General features: G+C 44.2%; 1 protein-coding gene across 2 annotated transcripts in view; it reads left to right on the forward strand.

Moving 5' to 3' along the window:
* Positions 1-24,786, forward strand: part of PLS3 (plastin 3) — a 47,838-nt gene extending 23,052 nt beyond the window's left edge. For both annotated transcript variants that reach the window (XM_009331680.1, XM_009331679.1), the window contains exons 2-16: positions 1,815-1,901; positions 10,005-10,168; positions 12,578-12,707; positions 13,155-13,287; positions 14,574-14,655; positions 15,328-15,493; positions 16,689-16,831; positions 18,330-18,425; positions 18,951-19,146; positions 19,813-19,891; positions 20,554-20,668; positions 20,787-20,920; positions 21,793-21,916; positions 22,522-22,646; positions 23,474-24,786. In XM_009331680.1, the coding sequence (XP_009329955.1) occupies positions 1,835-1,901; positions 10,005-10,168; positions 12,578-12,707; positions 13,155-13,287; positions 14,574-14,655; positions 15,328-15,493; positions 16,689-16,831; positions 18,330-18,425; positions 18,951-19,146; positions 19,813-19,891; positions 20,554-20,668; positions 20,787-20,920; positions 21,793-21,916; positions 22,522-22,646; positions 23,474-23,606 (1,887 nt within the window). In that variant the 5' untranslated portion in view covers positions 1,815-1,834 and the 3' untranslated portion in view covers positions 23,607-24,786. The remainder of the gene's footprint in view (positions 1-1,814; positions 1,902-10,004; positions 10,169-12,577; positions 12,708-13,154; positions 13,288-14,573; positions 14,656-15,327; positions 15,494-16,688; positions 16,832-18,329; positions 18,426-18,950; positions 19,147-19,812; positions 19,892-20,553; positions 20,669-20,786; positions 20,921-21,792; positions 21,917-22,521; positions 22,647-23,473) is intronic.

Consider the following 24,786-nt stretch of genomic DNA (forward strand, 5'->3'; position numbering starts at 1 on the left):
ACTAGCCTAACTTGTAATCTGTGAAACGGTATAAAAAATTTACTATGGTGCTTTTTTTTTTTCCCCCTCTGTCAGTCTGATGCAGCTTTGCTGCAATTTCTCCCCCTGCCCCATTCTTGCAGTACGAGCCCAATGAAGAAGTTCGCTGTCTTGCTGTTGGTGGCTTTTACTGACTGTTAAATGTCTTGCCGTGTCCACTGGCAGCTCTGCAGATGCTGGGAGGTGGGGTCTGATGTGCTTTCCTTCATGTCTCTGCAGTGATGCAACTTCTTGTTGACTTTCTCTGCTTCTAGCACCTGTCTGAGCTGCTTTCCCAGGCTGCCACACCTGCCCATCGCTCTCATCTCTAACGACTTCGTTCTTTCCAGACTAAAGTGTTACAGAAAATGAATATTTACAGCTACAGGCAAACTTGTGTTCTTAAGCTAACAAGAGCTTGTGAAGGCAGCTGGGAGCCTCAGACAAAAGAGGCTTGCTAATCAGAGCACAGGCATTTGTGAAACCGAGCCTCTTGTTGCTTGAGCAGCGAGCCAGCCCGTTCAGGATCCTGCCTTCTGACAGGCTGTAAACCTGAATTCAGCCCTCATCCTTTTGCTTACAGAGGAGGAGGCAGCTGTGTCTGTTCCCATAGGCAGAGGAGGAACCTTTTATTTCTCAACTTATAGCGATTGTAGCTAACAAAGTGGGAGCTGGAAAATCTTGGGATGCAAATCTCATTTGAAGTTGCACTGAGCCTGCCCAGATCCCCACTTTTAAAGACCCTGAGCTAGAGCTAGTGTGTGTGCTAGAATGTGCTTATCAATGCCTACCTTTTTGTTCATGCAGAGGGATTGCCCTGTTTGCATTGTTCCATCAATCACTGATCTCTCTTGGTCGTGTTGGCTGAAGTGCCAACAGGGCATCTGATGCTGCCGTCATGAATGTCGTGGGAAGGGGATGTGGGCAGGTCACTGGCCTCTTCCCATCCTTATGGTGATACCTCCTGTCCAGGCTGGCCGTGTGGCACCTAATCAGTGCTTGGAAAGGAGGATTATAGCAGATGGGTGTAGGAACTGTATGCTTCATCCTCTCTGTTTCTTAAACACCAAGCAGATCTGATCAAAGTGGAGTTTCTGTGTACTCGGGGTTTGAGCGCAGCCGATGCCTGCTGTTCCGCACTTGCTTGCGGTGTTCCTGCTGTGCCTTGCTCGGGAGGGTGGAGGAGGGTCAGTGGCAGTGCAAACAGCCTGTTGCTGACATGGTTTATTGAGAGACTGACTCTGGGGAAACAGGCAAGTGTTTATTCAAACAGTTTTCTTGTAGAAAAGCAGACTTATTTCCTTTTTGCAAACAATATCACGTATACTACTTTGTGCTAAAAGACCTTTTTCAGGTACTGTTCAGAATCTTTATTATTTGGGTTTGGTAGCTCTGTGCTCTCGGGATGCAGGCAGGCAGAGTGGTCAGTATCTCTTGCATTAATATTTTAACTCTGGATTCTGATTTTGTTCAAAGTTGTGGAAAATCCCTGGATATGTGAGCTACTCTGACCTACAGAACACACTGGTAGCAGGTACCTTAATGTGTGCAGAACAGCATAGCCCATAAAATAAATACACAGAGCTAAATATTAACAAGGCTAATGGGATTTTTGACTTGTTAAGGAGTGCATTTCCCATCTTCTGAGTTTCACACATCTGTTTTCTTAATGGAAAGATAAACGTGGCTTCAAGAACTGTAGTGACCTTGGTACTGATTGTTGCTATACTGCTGTTCAAAACTGCATGCATTTGAATGCAGCCTGGTTTCACACAGTGTCCTTTTTCTCTGTTTAGGTACTCCCTAAATTCATGAGATGGCCAACACCACACAAATCTCCAAAGATGAGCTGGAGGAACTCAAGGAGGCCTTTGCCAAAGTTGGTAAGTCACAGTGAGGAGGGTACCTTGCTCCTGTCTGCTGTACATTTGAAATGAATTTATCCCACCCCTGTGAGCAGCGGTGCCAGCAGGGCATGGGCAGCCTGCTGCTCTCGTGATCTTCTCCATGCCAAAGAGTCCCTTGGCAGCCTTGTTGCTTCTGGCTTGTCACTTCTAGCCAAGAAGCACAAAGGAAGGGACGTGGGCAGTCTGGCTCTTGGTGAGCGCTGGCAGACAGACTTGCCCTGTTGCTCCAGGGTGGGCTTTGTTGATTCCTGATGGCAGAAGAAATATCCAAACAGGCATTGCATTACTTTGGCCCAGGAAGCACTTCAGGGCTTGCACAGTGCTTGGTTATGATGATACCGGTTTTGGCAAATTGGCTGAGCTGTGCAGGTGGTAAATGTACGTGCTACGTTTCTGGTTTGTGCAGGTGCATTTGAGTCACCGCGCTTGGTGAGCTTGTAGGCAAAACCTAATTAATGTCTGTTTACCTGGCCGTTATGGAGCAACTTGCGGTGATAATAAAATGCTTTGCGGCTGCAGTGCATGTGCATTGCCCTCTTGTGGCTCTATTTCTTCTCTGGTTTGCATCTCCCTAACAGCCTGCGGTGCTGAAGGGGTTGCACAGCCCACCTGCCTTACAGCTTTCCCCCTGCCCTGGCATTGTAGAAGCCTCTGGCAGGCTGCTTTGGGAAGCTGAAATGGGCAGAAAACTGACATCATGGAGAAAATTGTTTTCTGCTGGTTTAGTTTCCTGATATGGCTTACTGGAGGATCAGAGAAGTGCCAGGGAGGGGTGGGATGGGAGTTGGAATGTGGCAGTGTGGGCTGAGGTCAGTGTATGCAGCTGGGGAACCACACCCAGGACTGGCACTGGCCAGGAATGAGTTGCACAAGTGATCAGAGCCAGTATTTCATTTTCCTAACTGGATATTGGCATCACTTGAGCACTGATTGTAATACAAATTGGTAGGTGCCTCACATCTGTATCAGGTAAACTGCCCTCTAGAGCAGGGTGGCTTTTAAAACTCTCACTTGCCCTAAATTTGCAAAGAGAAATACGAATTTCAAAGACAACTGGTACTCATGGAGCGGTATTCCCTGGTGAAGCTAGTTGCATTTTAGGCGGTTCCCTCTCCTGTCTTGCTGTTCCCAAGACTTTTCCAGCAGGTGGAAGTGCGCTGCCGCAGAGGGAGATGAGTGACCATCATGCTTCTTGCTGCCTAATGTGCCTCTGAGTGCAAACCTTAATAAGGCTGGGATGTGGGCAGCCCATTCTGTCCTTGGATAAACTTAAAATGATTAACCTGGCTGGAATGTGGTGGCTTTTTGTCATTAGTGTGGGGGGAAATTATCGAGATTATGTTGGCTGGCTGCCTTTGCACTGGAAACACGGAGAAACTCAAGTGAAATCCTGATTTGTTTTCAGAAACCAGCTCACCCTGCTCAGGAGGTGGGTCCCTGTTTGGTTTTAAATTATAAAAGCAGTGTCAAAACCTAGGTATTATTGAGAAATGTGATAATTAGCCTGGACATACCCACAAGTGAGATGGGGTCTGCTAAGACCTTTTCAGCTGCCTTCTGTTTTGTGTGCTTTAGGCATGGTACAGCCTGTAAGCATTGCTGTGGGACACACCTGTCAGGAGTGTCTTTAATGCTCTCGTTCCTTTTATTCTTGCCTAAAGGAGCCATATTTGCCCTGGGATATAGAACTGGTGGCTAATTAGGTGACTGACTCTCACTCGGAACTCCTAATGCCATCTCTAGTGAATGTGACGAAAAGTTGGACTAAGGCTGCTATTTAAAATGAAGCCTGCCTTTCATCTCCCAGCTACCTGGAAGACTTGGAATGCAACTGAGAAGCATGGTTATAGCAAAGCTTAGCTGGTTGGCTTCTAGGATGTTGTAAAGGAGATGTGGGGAGGAGGAGGTGTCTCACGGGGTGGTTTCTGCTCATCAAGATGTGCCCTGCTCCAAAGCGTGGCTGCATGGGCTTCCTGGAGACCTGCTTTAACTCTAGCATGGGGCAAGTTGCTGCTCTGGATGTGTAGGTTGATGGGACTTTAAAGGCGTGTGTTTGACCAGCTTTTCTGTATGCAGCTGGACCAGATCGAGACATCTGGTGGTGCTGGAAGGCGGTGAGGTGTGTTGCTATGTACCCTGTCACCACTTGCCTTCTGTGCCACTTGATCCCCTCTCTCCCATGCAGCTGGTGTGCTGTTCTCTGACAGCCAGCAAAAGCCAAGAGTCCCACAGACTAACTACTGCTTACTAGTCCACGGGTGAGAAATCATGGTTTAAGGTTAGCACTAAAGTCAGCTACAGCTTGACTTACAGACAAGCAGCTCCAGCACCCTACAACCAGGTATTTGTACTGGAAGTGATCCAAGTGGTAAACAGCAGTGGGGGAAGAAAAAAACAAACATTTTAAAATCTGAAAAAAGTAAATAAGTGGGGCTTAAGAACTGACTAGGCTTTGAATGACCCGCAGGTCAGTGGAAGAAGAGCAGGTTGCATCTCAGCTGATCTCTGAATTTGTTCTGTAGAACAGGTGTGTGTATGTATGTACTTGGCCGAACAGTGGCACTTCACAGGGGAGGCATGGCAGAACAAAAGCTGCAAACTTGCTCTGTTTATTTGTCTTCTTTCTCCCTGCTTCTGATAGCAGAGATAAGCATCTTTTCTGGAAACATGAAGTACTTAAAAATCGTAACCCAGCTGAACACTTTGTTCACTGCTGCAAGGTGGTAAAAACAATGCTCTGAAATGTTAGCTTAAGGCAAATCGGGTTCTGTGATCCTGCTAGAGTATGTCCTGCTGAGCATATATCCTTAAAAGGAAACATGTGGGTTACTTTCCCCTCTTGCATCCTGTTATTTAAGCTATTTTAAGTACTTGTCTGGAGGAAGCTGAGCCAGAGCTTGAAACAGCTTTTGGGTTTTGTTTATTGTGGCTTTGCTGCGCCACCTGCATATGGGCAGAAGATGATGCCGTACATCACTGCAGTGACCTTTCCCAGGTTTAGTACGCTGGTGTGCATGCATCTTTCAGTAGAAATAGGAAACTTCAGATGTGCTGTAGTTTCCTTTCCATCAGGCAGATTATAATGAATCCAGGCTGTAGCTTGTCTGTTAAAACAATTTCGCTTTCTTCCATTAGTAATTTTGGGCTGTACGCCGAAGGATTTAATTTGGGATAGCTTCTATTTTGACAGCCTCTTCAGCTGTTGAATACCATTGCAGGTTATTGGTAGAGAGGGATTTTAGACGACCTTACATCTAAAGTCTAGCCTTGTTGCAGGACATCCAGCAAGGCACCATATGGTGGGCCTGCAGTAATGCTGGAAATAATTATGGAACTTGCTGGTGCTGCAAAGGTGACTATTTTTTTTTTAAATGCTGCTACTTTGTATGTTTGACTGTGATGCCAGAGGGGGAACAGAGAAAGCGGGGAAGGGAAGGGAAGCAGCTGGCCTGTGGGATAGGGGTCTCAGGCCTATTTGTCACGTTTACAGGGCTTAAGGCTTCTTGACATGTTAAGAGAAGAATGGGTCCATATTCTACCACATAGTCAATCACTAGTTAAGGTTACTCGACGCTGCTACCAAGCTAAAACCACGGGCTAGCACGTCCACCAGGCTTTAACACCTAAATCTGCCCTTCTGTGGCCAAGAAGCTAAAACTTGAAATAAGAGCGTCTTTACTGCAAAACCATTAACTTGGTGTGAGGTCTTGCAGTTGAACCAACAGACCTGTCTTGTGCGTAAATCCGGTTCCCAAAGTGTCTGGGACATAGATGCCCTTTTAATCTATGAAGTAAATCAGTGATTAATTTTTTTCCCAGGATACTATGGAAGAGTAACTCTTACAGGTGGGTGTTTGGGATGTCATTAAGAGTTGGAAGAACTTGGGTCCTGAGACCCAAGGGTTTAGAGTGAGTTAAGGTGCACTACTCAACAGTGTGTGTCCTTCACGCTTGATTATGTGTGTCTGTCTGAGCCCGATGCAGGTGCTGAGAGCCACTGGTGTGCAGCCCCTCCTGATGGGCCGCATCTTTCCTGGTGCTATGCTCCTGAGTCGCGTGCGCTCACACGTGAGCGTACATTTCGGATGGTGCTTTGTGCTGCAGAGCTGATAATTTTTATCTTTTTTCAGTGAGCAGAGGTAAATCTTTGAACTAGGCAGACCCAGGGGACTGGGAAGATACCTCTTTGCAGGGGTGAACAAAACCCTCAAAATGGGCAGATGTTGACCCAGACTGCAGTAAATTCCTGATATCTGCCCTGCAGCCCTGTTTGATGTTTTCAGGCTGAGATTGAGGTCTGCTGAGCAAGTGTGGATGGACAGACAATGGCCTGGGCTAACTCCTCAGTTGCATTTCAATCAGTGTTTTTAAGTTATGGCTTCTGTTCTGCAAGCAAACCAATATAAATGCAAGGCTGGGGATTAATTCCTTGAACTAGATTGTACCCTTAAAAGACATGCAGCGCTTCATATGTAGAACTGAGCTCTGAACAGGTTTAAGCATCCTTTTACCCGGCATCTCTCCAATGTATTAGAGATGGGACTTTGGAGCTCAGTTCCCTACTGTCTCACCCAATGGGCTTCTGCCTCATGAAATACCATATATTGTGTTTTTCCCTTTCACTTCTGAATAGGCTCAGACGTGGCACATGCAAGCCTGGTTCAGAAACACTTCTGAATGCTTAAGCTAGACATCTCAAGAGGAAAACCTTTACCAAATCTGAATCAAAATCACACCCGTGATCCTATCAAGGATACAATATGTATTTTGGAGTCTTATTTTTCTCTGTCCTTTGCCTACTAACATTTGGGTAGATGTAAAACTTATTTTTTTAGGTGGTGGATTGATTGGAAGAAGTGATGAACAGGTGTTTCTGGATTTGCCTGCTTAATTTGGCAGTATGGCAAAGGATTGTGGTCAGTTCCATCAAGCACAGGCTAAAGCAATGGGTGTTGGCTGTAGGCATGCTGAGGGTGAAAGCAAAGTTTTGTTTCGGGTCTGTAGGCCCTGGAGATTAGCAAATCCCTTCTTGCTTGATTTTCTTCACTGGCTGCGAGGCAGGGAGAAGATGCATATTGTAGAGTTAGATTTAGTAATAAGAAAACTGTAATGGAAGAAGCTGTGACTTATCTAGAGGGGAAATAGTTCGCTGATGACATCTCAGGCTGGACTGTTTAATAAAGCTTGCCTTTGTAAGCTTATAATTTTTTGGAATAAAATTCTAAAATTGAAGACCAGACAGCAGCCTGTTGCTATCATTAATCATTGGCCCAAACCACTTTATTTCATCAGCATTATTGTAAACACTGACATTTCATAAAGTAGTTTAATGTATTTAATCCACTGGAATTGATGCTGCTCTTTAGTTTGAGACCTAGAGACTGGGGTGTAGGAGGAAGTACAGGTTTGCACTGTGTTACTTTGGATGTTTGTCACTAAGCATTTGAATTTCACCTTCTTGCTAACTTATAAAAACAATTTTAAAATCCCATATGGATCTGGAAAATGAGGAAGGTTGGAGTGGTGAGGATGTGATGCTTGCTGGAACATTGCTGTGGAATAAAACCTAAAAACCACCACTGACAGCTCATTAGAAGTAAACTGATTTTCAAAATTTGCTAAAAAAAAAAAAGGGCCTTTAGAGCTATCCTGATTGTTTTCTTTTATTCTTGAAAGTATCTCCCTTTAAGCATAAATACTCATGCCAGTGGCTGTGGTGTGGGATTCCCTCTTGAACAAAACTAAATACTGGGGCTGGTGCAGCTCTTCCATCGCACAGCCTTGGGAGCCGGCAGCAGCCTGCAGTCTGCGAGGCTGTTTGGGCAGCAGAAGCTGTTGCTTGAGTGGACTTCAACTCTACGGCCTTAGGGAGAGGCTGCTGCCTTATAAATAGCAGAAAAATCTTCCTGTGGGGGATATGGGCAGAACAGTGGCTGGGCGACGCTGAGCGGGGCCGGGTGCCTTGCATGGTTTTGTTCAGCTGGTGGTGGTGAGCCGCACTTGGCAGCACACCATCATAGTGCCAGGATCTCTGGAGGTGGGGGAGAAGGTAGCGCAGCTGCTTAAATGCAGAGACTGCTCTCATTTAGCCTTAAAGGGCTGGGCTGATGTCTTCAGTACAGGCACTGTCGACTTTGCAGAGCCTGTGGTTGAATGATGATTGTAGGAGACTGCCAATCTCCACCTCCTCAGCCCATCCAGGTATTCCCCACCAGCAGCAGTAATCCAGGTTTGGTATCTCCACACGGCCCCAGCCCTGGGGAAGAGATGGCAGCTCAGGCACTGAATTAACTTCCCTGGGCTGTCTGTGCTACTTGCCTACAGCAAAGGGATTTTAACATCACTACTGAGCCAGTAACAGCACACCATGCCCTGAATCCCTGTCTTTCCAAACATGCTGGCAGGTCATGCTTACGTCTTGAGATGTGAATCTGGGCTGTCAGACTGCTTCAAATGCTCTGGGACCCGACTCTGCCGAAGCCTGAGTACCAGCCGTGCTGTGAACCACACTGTCTGCTCAACCTGGTTAGCCTGAGGAAGGAGGCACACAACCTGTGCCTGTCCATGGTGGCAGCAAAACCTCACTTGCCTGGAGAAAGGCTGGGGCTGATGGATTTGCCCTGTGCAGTCAATAGATGTGATGACATCCCCAAAGGGGTTGGGATCTGTTGATGTGAAAAGCTCCAGATTCACACTAGATTCTTGTTTTCTTTCTTCCCAAATCTAGTAAGCAATAACATCTCCCTAAGCATGCAGTGCTGCTGTGGCTTGGTGCTTGACTGTCAAATGTCCTTGCAGAGCATTCTTGGGCAGCATTAAAATATCCGGCTGCAATTTTCTGTCAGCGATAAATGGAGAACATTGTTATCAACATGATTAAAAAAATGTAAATGCAGAACTGACTTAGTGTTTTCAGTTCAAAAAGTAAGAAGTGCTATGTTTCATTACTGTCTATTTTTAACACAAAAAGCCAGCTGCAGTTAGATGTAAAAAGAAATGCTCTGGAGATCATTTATGAAAATGCAGATGCTCTGTTGTGAAACTTTTACACCAGACTTGGTCATGTGTGCTGAGAGCCATCCTGGTCAGCTCTGCTTTGAAGCTGCCGCTGCCCAAAGCCAGAGAGATCTTGTGGCTTGTGCAGGGACCCTCTCTGAGGATGTGCTGTGTGTATTGTCGTGGTTTAACCTCAGTCGGCAACTGAGCACCACACAGCTGCTCGCTCACTCCCCCCCTCCCCAGTGGGATGGGGGAGAGAATTGGAAGAGTCGAAGTGAGAAAACTCATGGGTTGGGATAAAAACAGTTTAGTAATTGAAATAATAATAATAATTAATAATAATAATATACAAAGCAAGTGATGCACAGTGCAGTTGCTCACCACCCGCCGACCGATGCCCAGCCAGTCCCCGAGCAGCGGCCCCCCCCCGGCCAGCTTTCCCCTGTCTCTACTGAGACGACGTCCCATGGTATGGAATGTCCCTCTGGCCAGTTTGGGGCAGCTGTCCTGGCTGTGCCCCCTCCCAGCTTCTTGTGCACCTCCAGCCTGCTCAGTCGGTAGAGCATGGGAAGCTGGAAAGTCCTTGACTAGTGTAAGCACTACTGAGCAACAACTAAAACATCCGTGTGTTATCAACATTGTTCTCCTAAATCCAAAACGCAGCGCTGTACCAGCTACTGGGAAGAAAATTAACTCTATCCCTGCTGAAACCAGGACAGTATTTACCCTGTGCCTTTGATTCCTGGTGTATTCTTGGTGGTGTCCATTGAATAGTGTACTACTTGGGCTTGGTATTTTTGCTGTGGTTATCCTGCTGTGTGTCCGTGTCCTGCATGGATCTTGCTTTCAGCAAAGATGAATGGTCTGCGCAATGTGGCCCCAAAAGAGGTATGCTGTGACAGGCCACGCTAGGAGATTCCTCCTTACTTCCATGTCTTGTAGATGTCCCCAGTGTGCAGGTTGCTCTCCATAAAGCACTTTAGAGCATGGGGGCTGTGTTGCTGTCCCGCTGTCTGGGGCTGTTCCTGTCGGGGTACTGGCACGTTTCTAAAACTGTCTCCTGCCCCTTCTCTTTCTCAGACCTCAACAGCAACGGGTTCATCTGCGACTATGAGTTGCACGAGCTCTTCAAGGAAGCCAACCTGCCTCTCCCCGGGTACAAAGTGAGAGAGATCATCCAGAAGCTCATGATCGACAGTGACAAGAATAAAGATGGGAAGATTAGTTTTGAAGAGTTTGTCTATGTAAGTGGTATTTCTGAATTTCCAGCAGCCTGGGGGGACCCTTTTTAGACAAAGCTAAGGAAGGGGGTAGAAGAAGTTGAACCTGGCTTCTCGGCCACTTACCCTAATACTAGTTTTCTTTTTACGGACTTATGACTTTTGAGGACTTGCCATGTAAAAACCGGTTCTTTGTACAGATCTCTGCATATGACCAGTCTTTTGTGCTGTCACTGCCAGCCTTTAGAATTGGACAGAGGGGAAATATGTTGGGTTTTAAACAAAAAACCAAAAAGAATCCACATGCTTTTCCTGTCTGAAAACTTTGTTGGAGGCTGAAAGACCATTTCCACATGAGGTGACAACTGGAAAAAAGACCTCCAGTTCTCCAAGCTTACAGTATTGACTGGAAGCTACTCAGTTTTTCCAGGCACATAGATGAATGCTTGTTTTCCCAGTGAAGCAGTATAATTTCCTTTCTCAATTTAATGGGATTACAAGTATTTGCTAAAGATTTAAGAGGGCATTTCAAGACGCACTTGGAGATTAGTCCTAGATGCTGATTTAGGAAACTTCAGATATGCTTGTTGCCTTAAAAGGGAAGAACAGGAGTAATGAGATAGGAGAAGCTGGAGGATGGGTCTAACCTTCGGCCTTTTTCTGTAGAAATAGGTCAGAATTTTCTTTTTTTAATTTTTATAAAAGCACAACACTTCTGAGATACTGGTTCAATATCTATCCCTTCATCCTTTTTATACTCTTACTGAATGCTGAAAGAGTAGTAAAAGTATGTGCAGTGCATTGAGGGAGCTGTTTTTATGTCAACTATTTTTCTTGATATTTCATCTTCACCTTCTGTTCCTTAATTGCTTTCAGACCCTCTGAACTTTTGAGTTCGGAGTCAACTAGTAAGTTGGAGTTTGTTTGCAGTTTGTGAACACTTGCATGCTGGGTGCATGTTTCAGCTGTTGGTTTGAGCTGGTCCATAACTCTAACTTTGTACTAGGAAGGAAGAAATAAATCTATTCTGTCACATTTGAATGGTACCAATGATTGAGTAAACATGAAAGGTCTTACGGGCAACTGAGCTGTACAGTAGAAGCCATGGTTGTAGGATTTTTACAAACAGAACTGTTGCTGTTTTTTAACTCTGAGCACTTTTGCTGGGGTTTATGGTACAGAGGATGTCATGAACTGACTTGAGGTTGGGGCCAAGTGACTTAGTGGTACCTCAGTATTAAAGCACATATTTTCAAAGAAGGTATGCGATACCAGTAATTAGTCCAGCAAATTTTAAAATAAATAAATTGTATCAAAATCCTTATGCTTAAAACCAACCAACCAGAAAACCCAAAACTTTTGGGCTCTTGAGTCTTCACTCAGCTCTACCTGATCACTGGAGCGAGCAAAACCTCTGCATGCCATCAGGAGATAGTTTAACTGCACTGCATCATCATCTTGACTTGTCACCTTCCCTGTGTTTAAGGGACAGGGAAGGTAAGGTGTGATAGCCAGCAGGCTGGCCCTGTGGTGACACCTCTGCAGCCAGGTGGGCAAGTTCCCTCCTCTCTTTTTAACAGAAGCACTTTTGTTGTTCTGCTTTACAGTACTGTTTCTTTGCCTTTTTCTGAGTAGTGTTTAGAGAACCTGCATACATTTCATTTGTTTTCAGCGTGGTTTGCAACTAATTTGGTTAAGTTTTGAGGGCGTTACAGTAGGCTTTCAAGCCATTGAATGTATTTTTTTTTCTAATAGTTGCTCAGTTCTGTAGGACCTCAGGGCCCCTAATAGTAACATACAACCCGTGCAAATGGCACGTGTAATCTTTCCGCACTAAAGCGTCTCTTCTGCCCTCAGACGTGAGGGTGTTCGGTCAGTTAGCCCAAGCCTGCTGTTGGGGGAGGAGGAATCCTTACCTGGAGCACTCGTTGTTACACATTATTGCAGATTTGACTGTTATACACTTACAGAGAATTGTTTCTTGGGTTGTGGACAAAGTCTTTTGTGTGAACTAAAGTCACAGTCACACAAGCATCTGGCTTACACAGAAAGGTTAAAATTGCACAACAGCTTTCTCAACTTTGGTCCTGCGGAAACTGCTGCATGTGTACCTGCTTTCAGACTGCAAAGGTTTCACGTTTTTTTTCTCATGGTCTCTTGAAATCTACTCAAAAAGGTAAATGTATGTGAGGTACTTCATGCCTAATGCTTCTGTTTCAATAGGCACTTGCAATATGTGTTTGAGAGAGTGGGACGACTCTCTGCCCACTATTCATGTTAAATTTAATACCACTACACCTTTGCTGGGCCCTTCGCATTTGCTGGTTTTACTACAAAGTTTGCTTTGAAGCTGAGAAGAAATAACTGCTTTTGTGGTCCTTTCATTTTATGAAGACAGGTTTTTCTTAGCTAACAGAGCACTTTAAATTGTAGATTTTCCAAGAGGTGAAAAGCAGTGATATCGCTAAAACATTCAGAAAAGCAATTAACAGGAAGGAAGGAATCTGTGCCATCGGGGGGACCTCAGAGCTTTCCAGCGAGGGAACACAGCACTCCTACTCAGGTATCGCTCTGCCTTTCAGTGCCTCTCTTGGGTGAGTGGAGGCCGTATGCCAAAAATAGTAGATTTCTACTGCCCTGCCATGTGCTGTGCTTTTGTTCTCCGATAGCTGAATGATCTCACGTCAAGGTGAGAGCAGGACAGAATTAGAGGGTAATGCAACATTAGCAGTGTGTAAATTAAATGTGTGCTTATTTGTTTTGTTAACTGTGCTTGCTGATGAAGTCCTTGTGTCACACTTGCATATAATAAAGTTGCTGAGTAACAAGTAAATAACAGGTAATTGGAAGTGAAAGTCATATTTCTTTAAACTTTGTATGACTAATAAAATAGTGTGGTAATGATAGTGGGGCTTTTATTTCCCTGGGCTATTGTACACTGATTCTTTTGGGAAAAATCTTTGCTATGTTATGAAAAAGCCTGTATTAAATTTACAATTGGTTATCTTAGAGGAAGAAAAATATGCCTTTGTAAACTGGATAAACAAAGCCCTGGAAAATGATCCTGACTGTAGGCACGTTATTCCAATGAACCCAAATACAGATGACCTGTTCAAAGCTGTGGGAGATGGGATTGTGCTATGGTAAGTCATGATGGCTCCTGAATTAAAAAAAAAAAAAAAAAAAAAAAAATCACAAAAATAACTTCCCAAAACTGCACTTAGGGGAATTTTCATCCTATTCTAGGCTTTTTTGTGACTAGTGTGTGTGCATAATGTTTTGCATGTATAAAAAGGGACTCGGTCACCCAGGCTTTCATTGTCATTGCGTTATGCTTCAGCTTTGATGCCAACTTCATGAACTGGTATTTCTGTTTAGTGGGTTTTTTTGGGGCTTGAGACTGAGTTTGCTGAAGGGGAGAAGGTGTCTTGTGGGAGCAGAAGTTGTCCTGGTGCAAACTCAGCCTGATGCTAGGTAGCTTGGGGGAGGGCAGATGTGTTAAATAGACCATTTTCTTGGATGTTCAGACAGATGGTAACCTCTGTGGAAATGTTAGTGACCTTATGAATTAACCCCAAAATGGATTTTCTGGGAGTCCTCTTGTTGCTTTTGATAATAGCTGCACTAAGTTAGTAAAGTAACTTGTTTTGCTGCATGCTGAAAATAGAAGGCATCCTGGGCTGCTAAACACCAGCTGCCTTCTATGTATAGGGTTTCTTTTGTCTTTCATTGTTTTTTAAATGTAAGTGAATTAATATAGTGGAGAACTGGATCAGCCTGGAATTTCAGTAACTCTGTATCAATACACAAAAGATGTTTAGTGGGCTGCCCATTAACTTTCATTTCTTTTTTTTTTTCTTTAGCTTGTGATTTTTTTTTATTTCCCCAGTTTCAAGTAATTCAGGTCTTTAGGCAAAGACTGAACTGAGTAGGAAGTAGTTCATAATATAAAGTAAAAACATGCCATGTTTTCTGTTGACTAAAAATTCATTGCGCTCACATGCTCCCCACTGAGCTCTCAAAATGTTTGTGCTTTTTGGGGGCAGTTTTTTCTTGCCAGCAGTAGTACACCTTTACAATAGGAGGAAGTGCGTTGTCTTACTAGAATCTGCAGTGGATGTCAACAGAGCAATGAGTCTTCGCTAGTTCAGCGACTGCGCTGTGAATAATTCATGTGCTCTTTTTGCTCCAGCAGCTGAGATCAGTAGTGGCCAGTAGCGTGTTTAAGGTTTCAGGCTTAGCTATTAGTTACAAATACATTCTTGATAACGTAAATATTAACTCCTGATTTACACAACCTTGATTTAAAACAAACAAACAACACAAGCAAAAGGAAATGTACTGTGGTGAGTATTGTAACAGTGCGTTGAGTTTTGCTGAGATTAAATACTAAATGTTGTTCAAATGTTATTGTTTTTCCTCCTACCAGCAAAATGATTAATCTTTCTGTTCCGGACACGATTGATGAAAGAGCAATTAACAAGAAGAAACTCACACCATTCATAATTCAGGTATAATACATTTCTGTATTTTTGCTGAAATTCATATTCAGATAGAATCAATGAAAACAGCGTGGTGGCTCAAGGCATTATTGTGGAACTCTGGAAAGGAGCGAGTTTTATAACTTGCATTTAATTATTAAAGGCAGCTTTGTACTGTGCATAATTGACAGTGCTGTGGGTACAGTTCAAAAGACAAAAACGCTAACTTAATGACAAAATGGGTAAAATGGCTGAAATGCCATGTGCGCCTGATATTGCTGCAGTGATTATATACAGTGCTTTCTTTTTAAAACAATATGGTTATGGGTGTTGGCTATCTATGAATCATTTCATAGTATGACAGGTGGTTTCTGTGAGGATGCCTGTGTGTGCGTGTGCGTATAACTTAACACTTCTCTAGCCTTATTCTTGTTGACGCCACTAGTTGCAACTAACTCAGAGGCTGAAACTAAATACCAGAGGCTGAAATTAAACCCTGGTGCCTGGTTCAGTTCTTATTGATTCAGCCTGCTGCCACCACAGCTCTGTTAAAACTTCAGCTGGAAGGCGGCCGGGAGTGTTTCCTCCGAGCTGCTCGTGTTGGAGCAAGGACAAGGGGGAAATCTCCGCTTTGCTGGTGCTGGATGAAAGGCAAAGCAGCATCTCCCCTGGCTGTGTCTCACTCGGCTGTGCTGTTCGCAGGAGAACCTGAACCTGGCATTGAATTCTGCATCCGCCATCGGGTGTCATGTTGTCAATATTGGCGCAGAGGACTTGAGGGAAGGGAAACCCCACCTGGTTCTTGGGCTTCTCTGGCAGATCATTAAGATTGGCTTGTTCGCCGACATTGAGCTCAGCAGAAATGAAGGTAAATGAAACTATAAATGATTACTTCTAAAGCATGAACACCGCATTGCTTGCGCTGTCACCTCGAGCCCCGTCGCTGCCTCTTCCCTCCCCTCCTCTCTGCTGAAAGGGGGGTACTAGCCTTCGGGTTCGTCAGGGCGTGTGCCAAGCCTGTTTATAGCTGTGAAGCAGGTTCAGGTGGGTGGATTGTGCCGTCCTGGTAATGTGTGTCAGCCTTGGAGAACTGGCTGAACACAAGTCTGTAAATCAAGATGCATCTTGTCTCAAGCCTTGCGGTGCGAATGAGCGTGTTGCTTTGTGATGCCTCGGGCTGGGCAGGCTCTCCTGGTGTGCTTTGCCTATAGGTATGTAACGGTGTTGAAAGATGGCAAAAGCTGCTTGCATCCTTTTAGGATTATAGACAACTGCACAGCTTCCTTCAAAAAAAAAAAAGGGCGAGAAAAAAAAAAAAGAGGGGGGGGGGGGGAGGGCTTCAGCTCTTTGGGAATGTGTTTGCAATGACTTGCTTCTCCTAAAATCCTCCTTGCTTCTCCTAAAATCCTCCTTGCTGCTGTCAGTGGTGTAGCTGAGCTCTTGCTTCCTTCTTGGTGGTGGGAGAGCAGTGCTGCAGCTCTCCCCCTGTGCTGGTTTGGTCCTGCATGACAGCCTCCAAAATTTAAACTTTTCAAATCATTCAAAGAGCTCTGTTATTCCTGCATGGGCTATCAGAGCACCCAGATGGATGGAGGGGTTTCAGTGTGTTTTATTTAAACTTCCCAATCGTGAAGTGGTAACATTGTTTGGCTTAGATTGAAAATTCACGGCAAGGGAAGCACCAGCCAACTGAAAGGATGCTTATCTTGGCTTCTCTGGCTTTTTTTAACAGTGCATATGAAACTGCTTGGAAGCACTTTTTCATTGAGATAGAAGTACATTTACATTCAGCTTACTGTCATCAGCTTAAAAAGCTGCATGTAAAATCCAGAGAATTTTGTTATACAAGAAAATGGAAATATTTTTTACACAGTTTTCTAGATCATTCATGCTTTTCTCTGTGTAACAACCAACTCAGGAAAACTCCACTAATACCCAGATTATTTTGACTTAATCAGTAGTTGGTACTTCTCCCCCTGAAATGTTGCTGCAGCTCTAATTCTGGCATGCAGATTTGCCTCTTGAAAAATCCTTCCTTCCCCTCACAAGCACATTTCTTCTAGCACTGGCTGCCTTACTTCGTGATGGTGAAAATCTGGAGGACCTTATGAAACTATCCCCAGAAGAGCTGCTCCTAAGATGGGCCAACTTCCACTTGGAAAACGCAGGCTGGCACAAAATCAATAACTTCAGCTCAGATATCAAGGTACCAAGAGCTCTCCTGGCCTGCACATGCCTGGGAAAAGGCTGGGAGCTGGCCAGGGCTGTATTTGCGTGTGTAAATGAGGCCCTTCATCCGCAGACAGGACCTTTCTTAACCCTAATACACTGAGTGGGCTTAACAGGGGTTTTATGGATGGTATATTTAAGGTACTGCAGTGTTGTTCTCTCTTGCCATGAGGTTGAGCCCAGTGTTGAACTGTACGAGTGTTTCCTCCAGTGCTAGTGGAATCCTGCTGCAAAGCTGTTGCATGTTTTAATGAAGTAGGAAACTGGTATTACTCATGTGTTTTCAAATGTTCTTAATCCATCTTTTTTGATGGAAGTAATTTTTCAAGGGCATGCAGCTCGCTCAGACGGTGAAATGCTTAACTGCATCCCGGGAGAGCGTGACTTCCACTCGCTCTTGGCAGGTGATGGCATTTCATCCAAAACGTCATGGGCTGGAGAGAGGAAGGGAAACAAGACCCCTTATTCTCTACACTGGGCTGAGTAGAAATGGGAGCAGGGATTCTTACAGCTATTTTTCAGATGTGAGGGGGTGGCTCTTTTCTCTCAGCACTAGTGAGAAATGGAGGGTCGTGACTCCTGGTCAGTGTGGGGTTTTTGGGCACTGGTCTCAGCAGGTTTCTGGAGCTTATTCACATGGCCAGCAGTTTCGAGGAGGAGAAAGAGGACTGAAGTGGATTGTAGGTTAAAGGACTGTTGAGGTGGAAAAAAAAAAAATTTTGATAATTGAGGTGCATGGGGAGCCCAGAGCTCCCCTGTGTGTGTTCGTGCGTGCATACACACACGGTCACTCTTATTTCCAACTTCAAAATTACTTACAGCTTTGCTGATAGCTGTTGGCTTGTCTGGTGCAACCCATAGGCTGCCAGGATATGCTGAGGACCTTATTAGTGCTGAGGACTAAAGGGATTTGTAGTTGATAAATAATTACTGCAGCTATTTGCTCCTCCTAGTTTGTGACCTTCCCTGGCCTCTCTCCTTTAAGATATTCTAGCTAATGGGCAGTCACAGGAGAAGACATTCAGACTTCTTATAATCAGCTTTTTGCGTGGACTTTTCTGCGCTCAGCCACTTTCATCATTGCTGTAGCAGTAGGCTGCCTTGTTAGGCATTAGGGCCACCTTGGGGCATCTGGCTGTGGGGGCCATGAGAGCAAGCAGCACGGGGTCACTGCCTCCTCCAGCCATTGGAGAGGAGGCTGTAACACCAGAGCTTGCAGCGAAGGCAGCTTTCAAACAGTTAAACCCCATAATTTTAACCTTAAATATTTCTAACCTTTTCCCTTTCTGTTTCCTTTTCTGCTGCCTGGATTTCTGTCATCATGCTCTCTTTTAAGCTTACAGATTTTGGTAATTCAGTAAAGGTACATAAGCCAATTATGCACAGTGACTTGTTAAAGATGAGCCTGAAATGAATTGTTATAGTGTATTCACTGCTGTGCGGGAGACCTGAATTTTCTTTTTCATCCATTTCAGGATTCCAGAGCTTATTTCCACCTCCTCAATCAAATTGCACCTAAAGGGCAGAAAGAAGGAGAGCCTCAGATTGATATTAACATGTCGGGTTTCAATGTAAGTATTCAGGCTGTTGTGTCCTCATGCTGTACAGTTGTGAACTACCTGTACCCTATAATTGCCCCATAACATCTAGGTAACCTGATATCTTAATTTCTAGAGCATGTAAAGTATCAGTGGGCATGTGCACACCTCGGGTATGTGCAGGCCTGATCACTACCTGCCAATTAACACATATGATTGAGAAATCATTTGTGTTTTTGCTCTGTTTGGGAGCATGCTGACTTCTGCTTTTGAACCACCAAGTTAAAAAAGCATAAAACTTGGAAAGCATAAAACTTGGAAAGCGTATAAACTTGGAAAACACCATGCTAGGAAAAATACCAAGACAAACCAGGACAATTACATCCACAGCAGCAGGGATTAGCATGCATGTTTCATCCCTTTGTTTGATTAGCAGCTGATACCTAACGAAGGTGGGTGGAGTTGTGACATTGCCCTCAGGTAGCAGTCGGGAGCTTCCCATCTAGTTTGTAGCCCAGTCTCGTCCATGACAGCTCTTGTCTGTTGCATCCCCGGCAGGAAAAGGATGACTTGCGGAGAGCAGAGTACATGCTTCAGCAGGCAGATCGGCTTGGCTGCCGGCAGTTTGTCACGCCAGCTGATGTGGTCAGTGGCAATCCCAAACTGAACCTGGCCTTCGTTGCCAACCTGTTCAACAAGTACCCAGCACTTACCAAGCCTGAAAACCAAGACATCGACTGGACCCTACTAGAAGGTGATGTATCAGTCACAAAATTAGCAGGAGGGAAATATCGAAAGTAAACACTTGTGTCACAAGAGGCTGTGCCCAGCGGAGGTATCTCCATTGAAGTAACACCTGTGATTTGAGGCTTCAGTGCTGCAGTGGTTGTTTACTCATTTGGGGCAGATGAGAAGGATACTTAACAGCCTGTTCAGCTGCTCTGACCCTGACGTGGAGCCTGAACCTGTAGGAGCACTGCCAGCAGCCCATCAGTCCCCATGCCAGGGCTGGGAAGTTGGTTTTGCCATTTCCTGCGATGGGCAGGAGCACCTCAGTAATGCAGTGAGACGTTCATGAGAGCACTAATTGTTGGCAGAACTGGGATTAGGGCTTTGGCTGCCTGGCTCCCAGACAGCAGTTAGCTAACATCCACGTGAAAGACCTTCCTGCTACTTTTTCTTGCAGAAAGTGCAAAAGGTATGGTCTTCTGAGGCCTGGAGATATCAAACTGATATCCAAAACTAGATATCAGGGCAACCCTCTTCCTTTGAAAAAATTATAGTAGAAAAAATACCATTTTTCTGCTTGAAAACCTAATTGATCAGCTGTCCTGCTCAAAGCTCCCTGCCCTGCAAGGTGTAAAACCCTGTGCAGCTTTGAGCTTGCAGAAGTTGCATGAAACTGTTTTCTCTTATCTAGGAGAGACACGTGAGGAACGGACCTTCCGCAACTGGATGAACTCCCTTGGTGTGAATCCCCATGTAAATCACCTCTATGGGTACGCGTTAGGCTCTTGGGAGAGACTCAACTAGATCAGACTAGCGATGTGCCCCCACTAGTGTCCTGTTGCCCGCAGTGCCAAGCAAAGAGTGATGGTGAAAGAAAGGGTGACGGTGGGGAGTGGGAGATGTTCACTGTACCTTCCCTGCAGTCCGTAGCTTAGGGATTTCTGAGCCAGGACTTGGCACACCAGCAGTTGGCTTTAAGGGCTGAAGACTGTTTGTTTTCCCCTATCTTGTGTAAGTTGGTACCCTGAATCCCAATACATTTAGATCTGCTTGAGCAACTGCATTAGAGCAACTGGAACTAAATTCCCTGTCACTTAATTTTAGGGCTTAACCAAGACATCATAGTTAGGAGGCAAGATACTCTGAGTCCCTGTAGTCAGTGGAGAGAGATTTGGATTTTATGTAGCAAAATTCTTCCCTGGATCTGTTGCTGATTACCATGCTGAAACCTGCTTTAGCTCAGCAGCTAACTGATGTTAAGCACAAAACATTTCTCCTGCCCTGAAAACTACAAAATATTTTGAATTTTTTTCTTTTTAGGGTTGTTGAAATTGCAACAACCTGTAAAGAGTAGTAATTATTCATGACGTGACAAAGTCAGAGTGCATTTAAATCTTGAAACATTAGGCTTAATCAATGTTTTCCACTTTAGCGATCTCCAAGATGCACTGGTAATACTACAATTGTATGAAAAGATCAAAGTTCCTGTTGACTGGAATAAGGTTAACAAGCCTCCGTACCCTAAGCTTGGAGCAAACATGAAAAAGGTAAGCGTTTCAAAAGACTTTAAAAGAAGCCATGGACACTAAAAATTCCTATTTGAGGCTTCCAGTCAAGTGAGTGTATTTGTGAGTGATTTTCTGTTTAAACTCTTTTCCTGTGTAGCTAGAAAACTGTAACTATGCTGTAGACTTGGGAAAGCATCCAGCTAAATTCTCCTTGGTTGGCATCGGAGGACAGGATCTGAATGATGGAAACCCAACGCTGACACTAGCCTTAGTCTGGCAGTTGATGAGAAGGTAGGACCTGTCTCAACCGTGTAAAACTTGTGAATGGAGTACAGAGTTTGGGAAGTTTTTTGCCACAAGAGCACTGCAGCACTGGAACAGGACACCCAGAAAGACTGTAAAACCTCTGTCCTTTGGGGGTTTCTGAGACAGAGCTGGACAAAACTGTGGCAGAGCTGATCCTGCTGCACATGGGAACTAGAGCAGAGACCTCCGGAGAACCCACTGGTGGATCTGTGAACATCCTGCTGACCAGGATCACCTATCTCTCGCCTGCTCAAGTCTGGTCCACATGCAGAAACCCTAAGCAGGAACGTTTACACAACTTTTATGTTCTAATTTTTAATTGGAAATTGAGAGAGAAACATTCTGGGGCTGCTTTATAACCCCCTTCTGCATTGGAGTGGGGGGAAGGAGAAAATAACAGATAAAGTTGATCGTCCTTTTCCTTATCTATTTCTGAAGAATTCTAAGATGATGCAAATATGTATCTGCAAAATAGCTGCATGGTAGCTCCTTATTTTGAATTAGAGGTCAGAATGCTAACTCTGAAGTTGATCCATACCCTTTAAGTAATGTGTTAACCCTGTGGAGCAAATGGTCAATGGTGAAACAGTTTCTGAGCCCAGGCAATTTTGTGGTCTCATATTAAAGGACTTGAAAGGCTAGAAAGACTAAATACTTTAACAGAAATCACACTTCAGATAAGATAAATGATTCTTCCTTTTTGCTAAAGGAGTTTTTAAAAAAAAAAAAAAAAGCAGAGCTGAGACTATGTGAAGACTTTCCAAGCTGCCATGGGCTCACATTGTATCCTGGTTGCACGCTCACCAGAGCTTTGCCGAGGCTCTGTGCCTAATCTTGTTCTCTCTGCTGGTTCTCAGGTACACGCTGAATGTCCTCGAGGACCTGGGCGATGGTCAGAAAGCTAACGATGACATTATAGTCAGCTGGGTAAACCAGACCCTGAAAGAAGCTGGCAAGTCCACCTCCATCCAGAACTTCAAGGTGCAGGTTCCCCTCTTGCATCCAAAAGGAGAGGGGTGCCTAAAAAGTATTTCCTTAACTGGAGGAACAGCAGGGGCATCTTAGCAAGGGGTTTAAACAGGACAGGATTCAGTCTGTGCTGGGAACAAAGTGGCTTCAAGCTACCAGAGAGGAGACTTTTTAGGACTGCCCACAGTGGGGAATAGCGGTGGGGCAAGAGAGCTGATGGGGTGGCAGAGGAGGGGAGGGTGGTCAGGCTCTGGGGCAGAGGTGGGGCTGAGATGCTGGCAAGCATAGGGGCTGGAGCTGGCGAGCGTTTGTAGGTGAGCGTTGTCCCTTGGGGTCTGGTCAGCAGGGCAGACCTGCTGCCTGCACATTGGTTACTGCTTCATATTTTCAGAGCACTTGCAGTAAATTGGAGTAATGATCTTGTACTATTACCAAAGGAGAAGCAGCAGTTTGGTTTTCCCTGTGGTCTGGCTGGGAATAATTGCTAACACCGCTGCTTTGAAACAGCTTGTTTAAAGCTTGTTTTGTGGCACGTTGCAGAGCAGCTGAATTGAGGTGAGAAGTATGCTTTAAGGATTAGACATTCATCTTTACTTGTCTGTCCCTGTATTCTCTAGGACAAAACTATCAGCACAAGCTTGGCGGTTGTGGATTTAATTGATGCAATACAGCCTGGCTGTATCAACTATGACCTTGTAAAGACTGGTCATCTATCGGAAGATGACAAACAAAATAATGCTAAGTAAGTTTGCTATCTCAGAAGCTGTTTTGCATTGAAAGAGTGAGCCTTCTATGCACTGGCCTTAAACTGTGGTAGAAACACTTGCAGCTTATTACTGTGGTTTTCAATCTCTTTTAACACCGTATTTTTTAGACAGGCAGCACTTCTTGAAATCTAATTGCTGTCCTTGCCCGTAACGCTGGGGGGAGTAGTTGGCTGGGCTCTCTTGCTTGTTGAGAGAAATGCAGAACAGCCCAAGCAGTTCTTAGCAATGATATTGTTTCTCACCTGTTTGTTCAGGCATATGAAGTGCTCAAAGTTTTAAAATTGAACCCTTGCATGTCTCATGTCTTGCTGAATCACCATAGGTTGTCAAGTTTAAAGTATGCCTGTTAAAATGTGCCTTTGAAATGTGTGTTACACGACTGTTCTGCAGCGGCAGAATGACAGCAAAGTTTCTTGCAGATAATAGTCTCACTTGATTATTCCTAAAGAGCAAACAGAAGGGGAAATGTAAATGTTAGCTGATTAATCCTTGGTTATACATGCTATCTATTAGCCCTAACAAATATTAATTACAATTTTTTTTAACTGTTGGTAAAGTGGACTTGACATTCAAAGGTCAATTTGGTCTTTAAAGACACTTTCCTCTATTGTGGAAAAGGAATACAAAAAAAGATCAAAAAAACATTTACAAAACAGATGGTGGTGTCATTGGACTGTTTGCACATCTTGAATCTTAACGAAGAGGGTAATAGGTGAAATCATGTTGGATAGGGCAGGAGCTGACTTGTCATTTATTGGTAGCAGTCTCGGTGCTGACCCACTCCTCTTTCCATGGTGAATAGGTATGCTGTGTCCATGGCAAGAAGAATTGGTGCCAGAGTTTATGCTCTTCCAGAAGATCTTGTGGAGGTGAAACCGAAGATGGTCATGACCGTGTTTGCCTGCTTGATGGGCAGAGGAATGAAGCGAGTATAAAAGGGTTGATCCATGTAAAGAAAAAAAAAAAATGCAACAAAAACCCAACCTGCCACCCTGGGTGCATGAGTAGCAGATCAGCTGTGACCACGTTGAAATGCTGTTGGCCTAGGAACTGTTGAAGTTCGAAGGACTTGTTTTGCTTTGCAAGACAAACTCTTATCAAAATTCTCAGGGAGAGGAGTTTTAACCAACAGACGTGCTCTTTTCCCAAAGGAAAGTTTAACTTATCAAGAGCTCACAGAAATGCATTCATAACAGACCTGCATCTTGCAATACTGCTCTGGAGCTGTTTTTGCCCCATTATTTCTGAGATACTTGATGCGTATTTTTTTTTTTACCCCTGAGGGCTATAAGGTGGTTGGTATGAGTTGTAATGGAAACAAATCTAATTTCTATCTGCAACCCAGTTTAATTTCTGTCATACGGTCCAAGCATATTCTAGGTTTGACCACTTCCTTAACTTTGCAAATAAAGCTACAGTACAAGTTGGGACCTGCAGGCCAGCTCGCAATGCTAAATGAGAAGTGGGTAATTAGGAAGATGGATGTTCCTCTGGTATTCTCTGTACATGGTGCTTTTTTTATACGTCTATTGATTACTTCACAAATAAAGCATGGCAGTTTTTTCTCTTGCCGCTTATAAAAAGGGTTGTGTTTTTTTTTTTTTAAAGTTATACTATATATGAGAATACCACCATCCTTGGACCTCTCACAATAACATGATATCATGTTGCCAATGGCACGGTTACACCTGAGAATGGAAGTGAATGCATTTTTGTATGCATCTTGGTTCAGTTCTGTGCACCTAGAAAATAATTTTTACAAAAGTCTGCATGAAAACTATAACTTTTTTATTTAAAATGCTGTTGGATATAAAACCATACTACATTGCGGGGAGGTTTTGTGCAGGGAAGAGGCAAATGTTATAAACAGCAGGGTTCAATAAACAGCAGGGTTCAATAAACTGAACAGCAAATGTGCTGGAACATAAAACTATTTTTACAGATAAAAGGAAGCATTGTCGCCAAAGAAGGAAGATGCTGTATCCATAGGATTTAATATTATCTTGCTTTGGCAAGCTGTTTGCTATATTTTGAGATCATATTGCTATTCCAAGCTATTCAAAGTGATGTAATATGGTGGCAAAGCATTAGTTGAAATAAAAACATTTAAATACA

Source organism: Pygoscelis adeliae, unplaced genomic scaffold, assembly GCF_000699105.1.
Source record: "Pygoscelis adeliae isolate BGI_AS28 unplaced genomic scaffold, ASM69910v1 Scaffold79, whole genome shotgun sequence".
NCBI lineage: Eukaryota > Metazoa > Chordata > Aves > Sphenisciformes > Spheniscidae > Pygoscelis > Pygoscelis adeliae.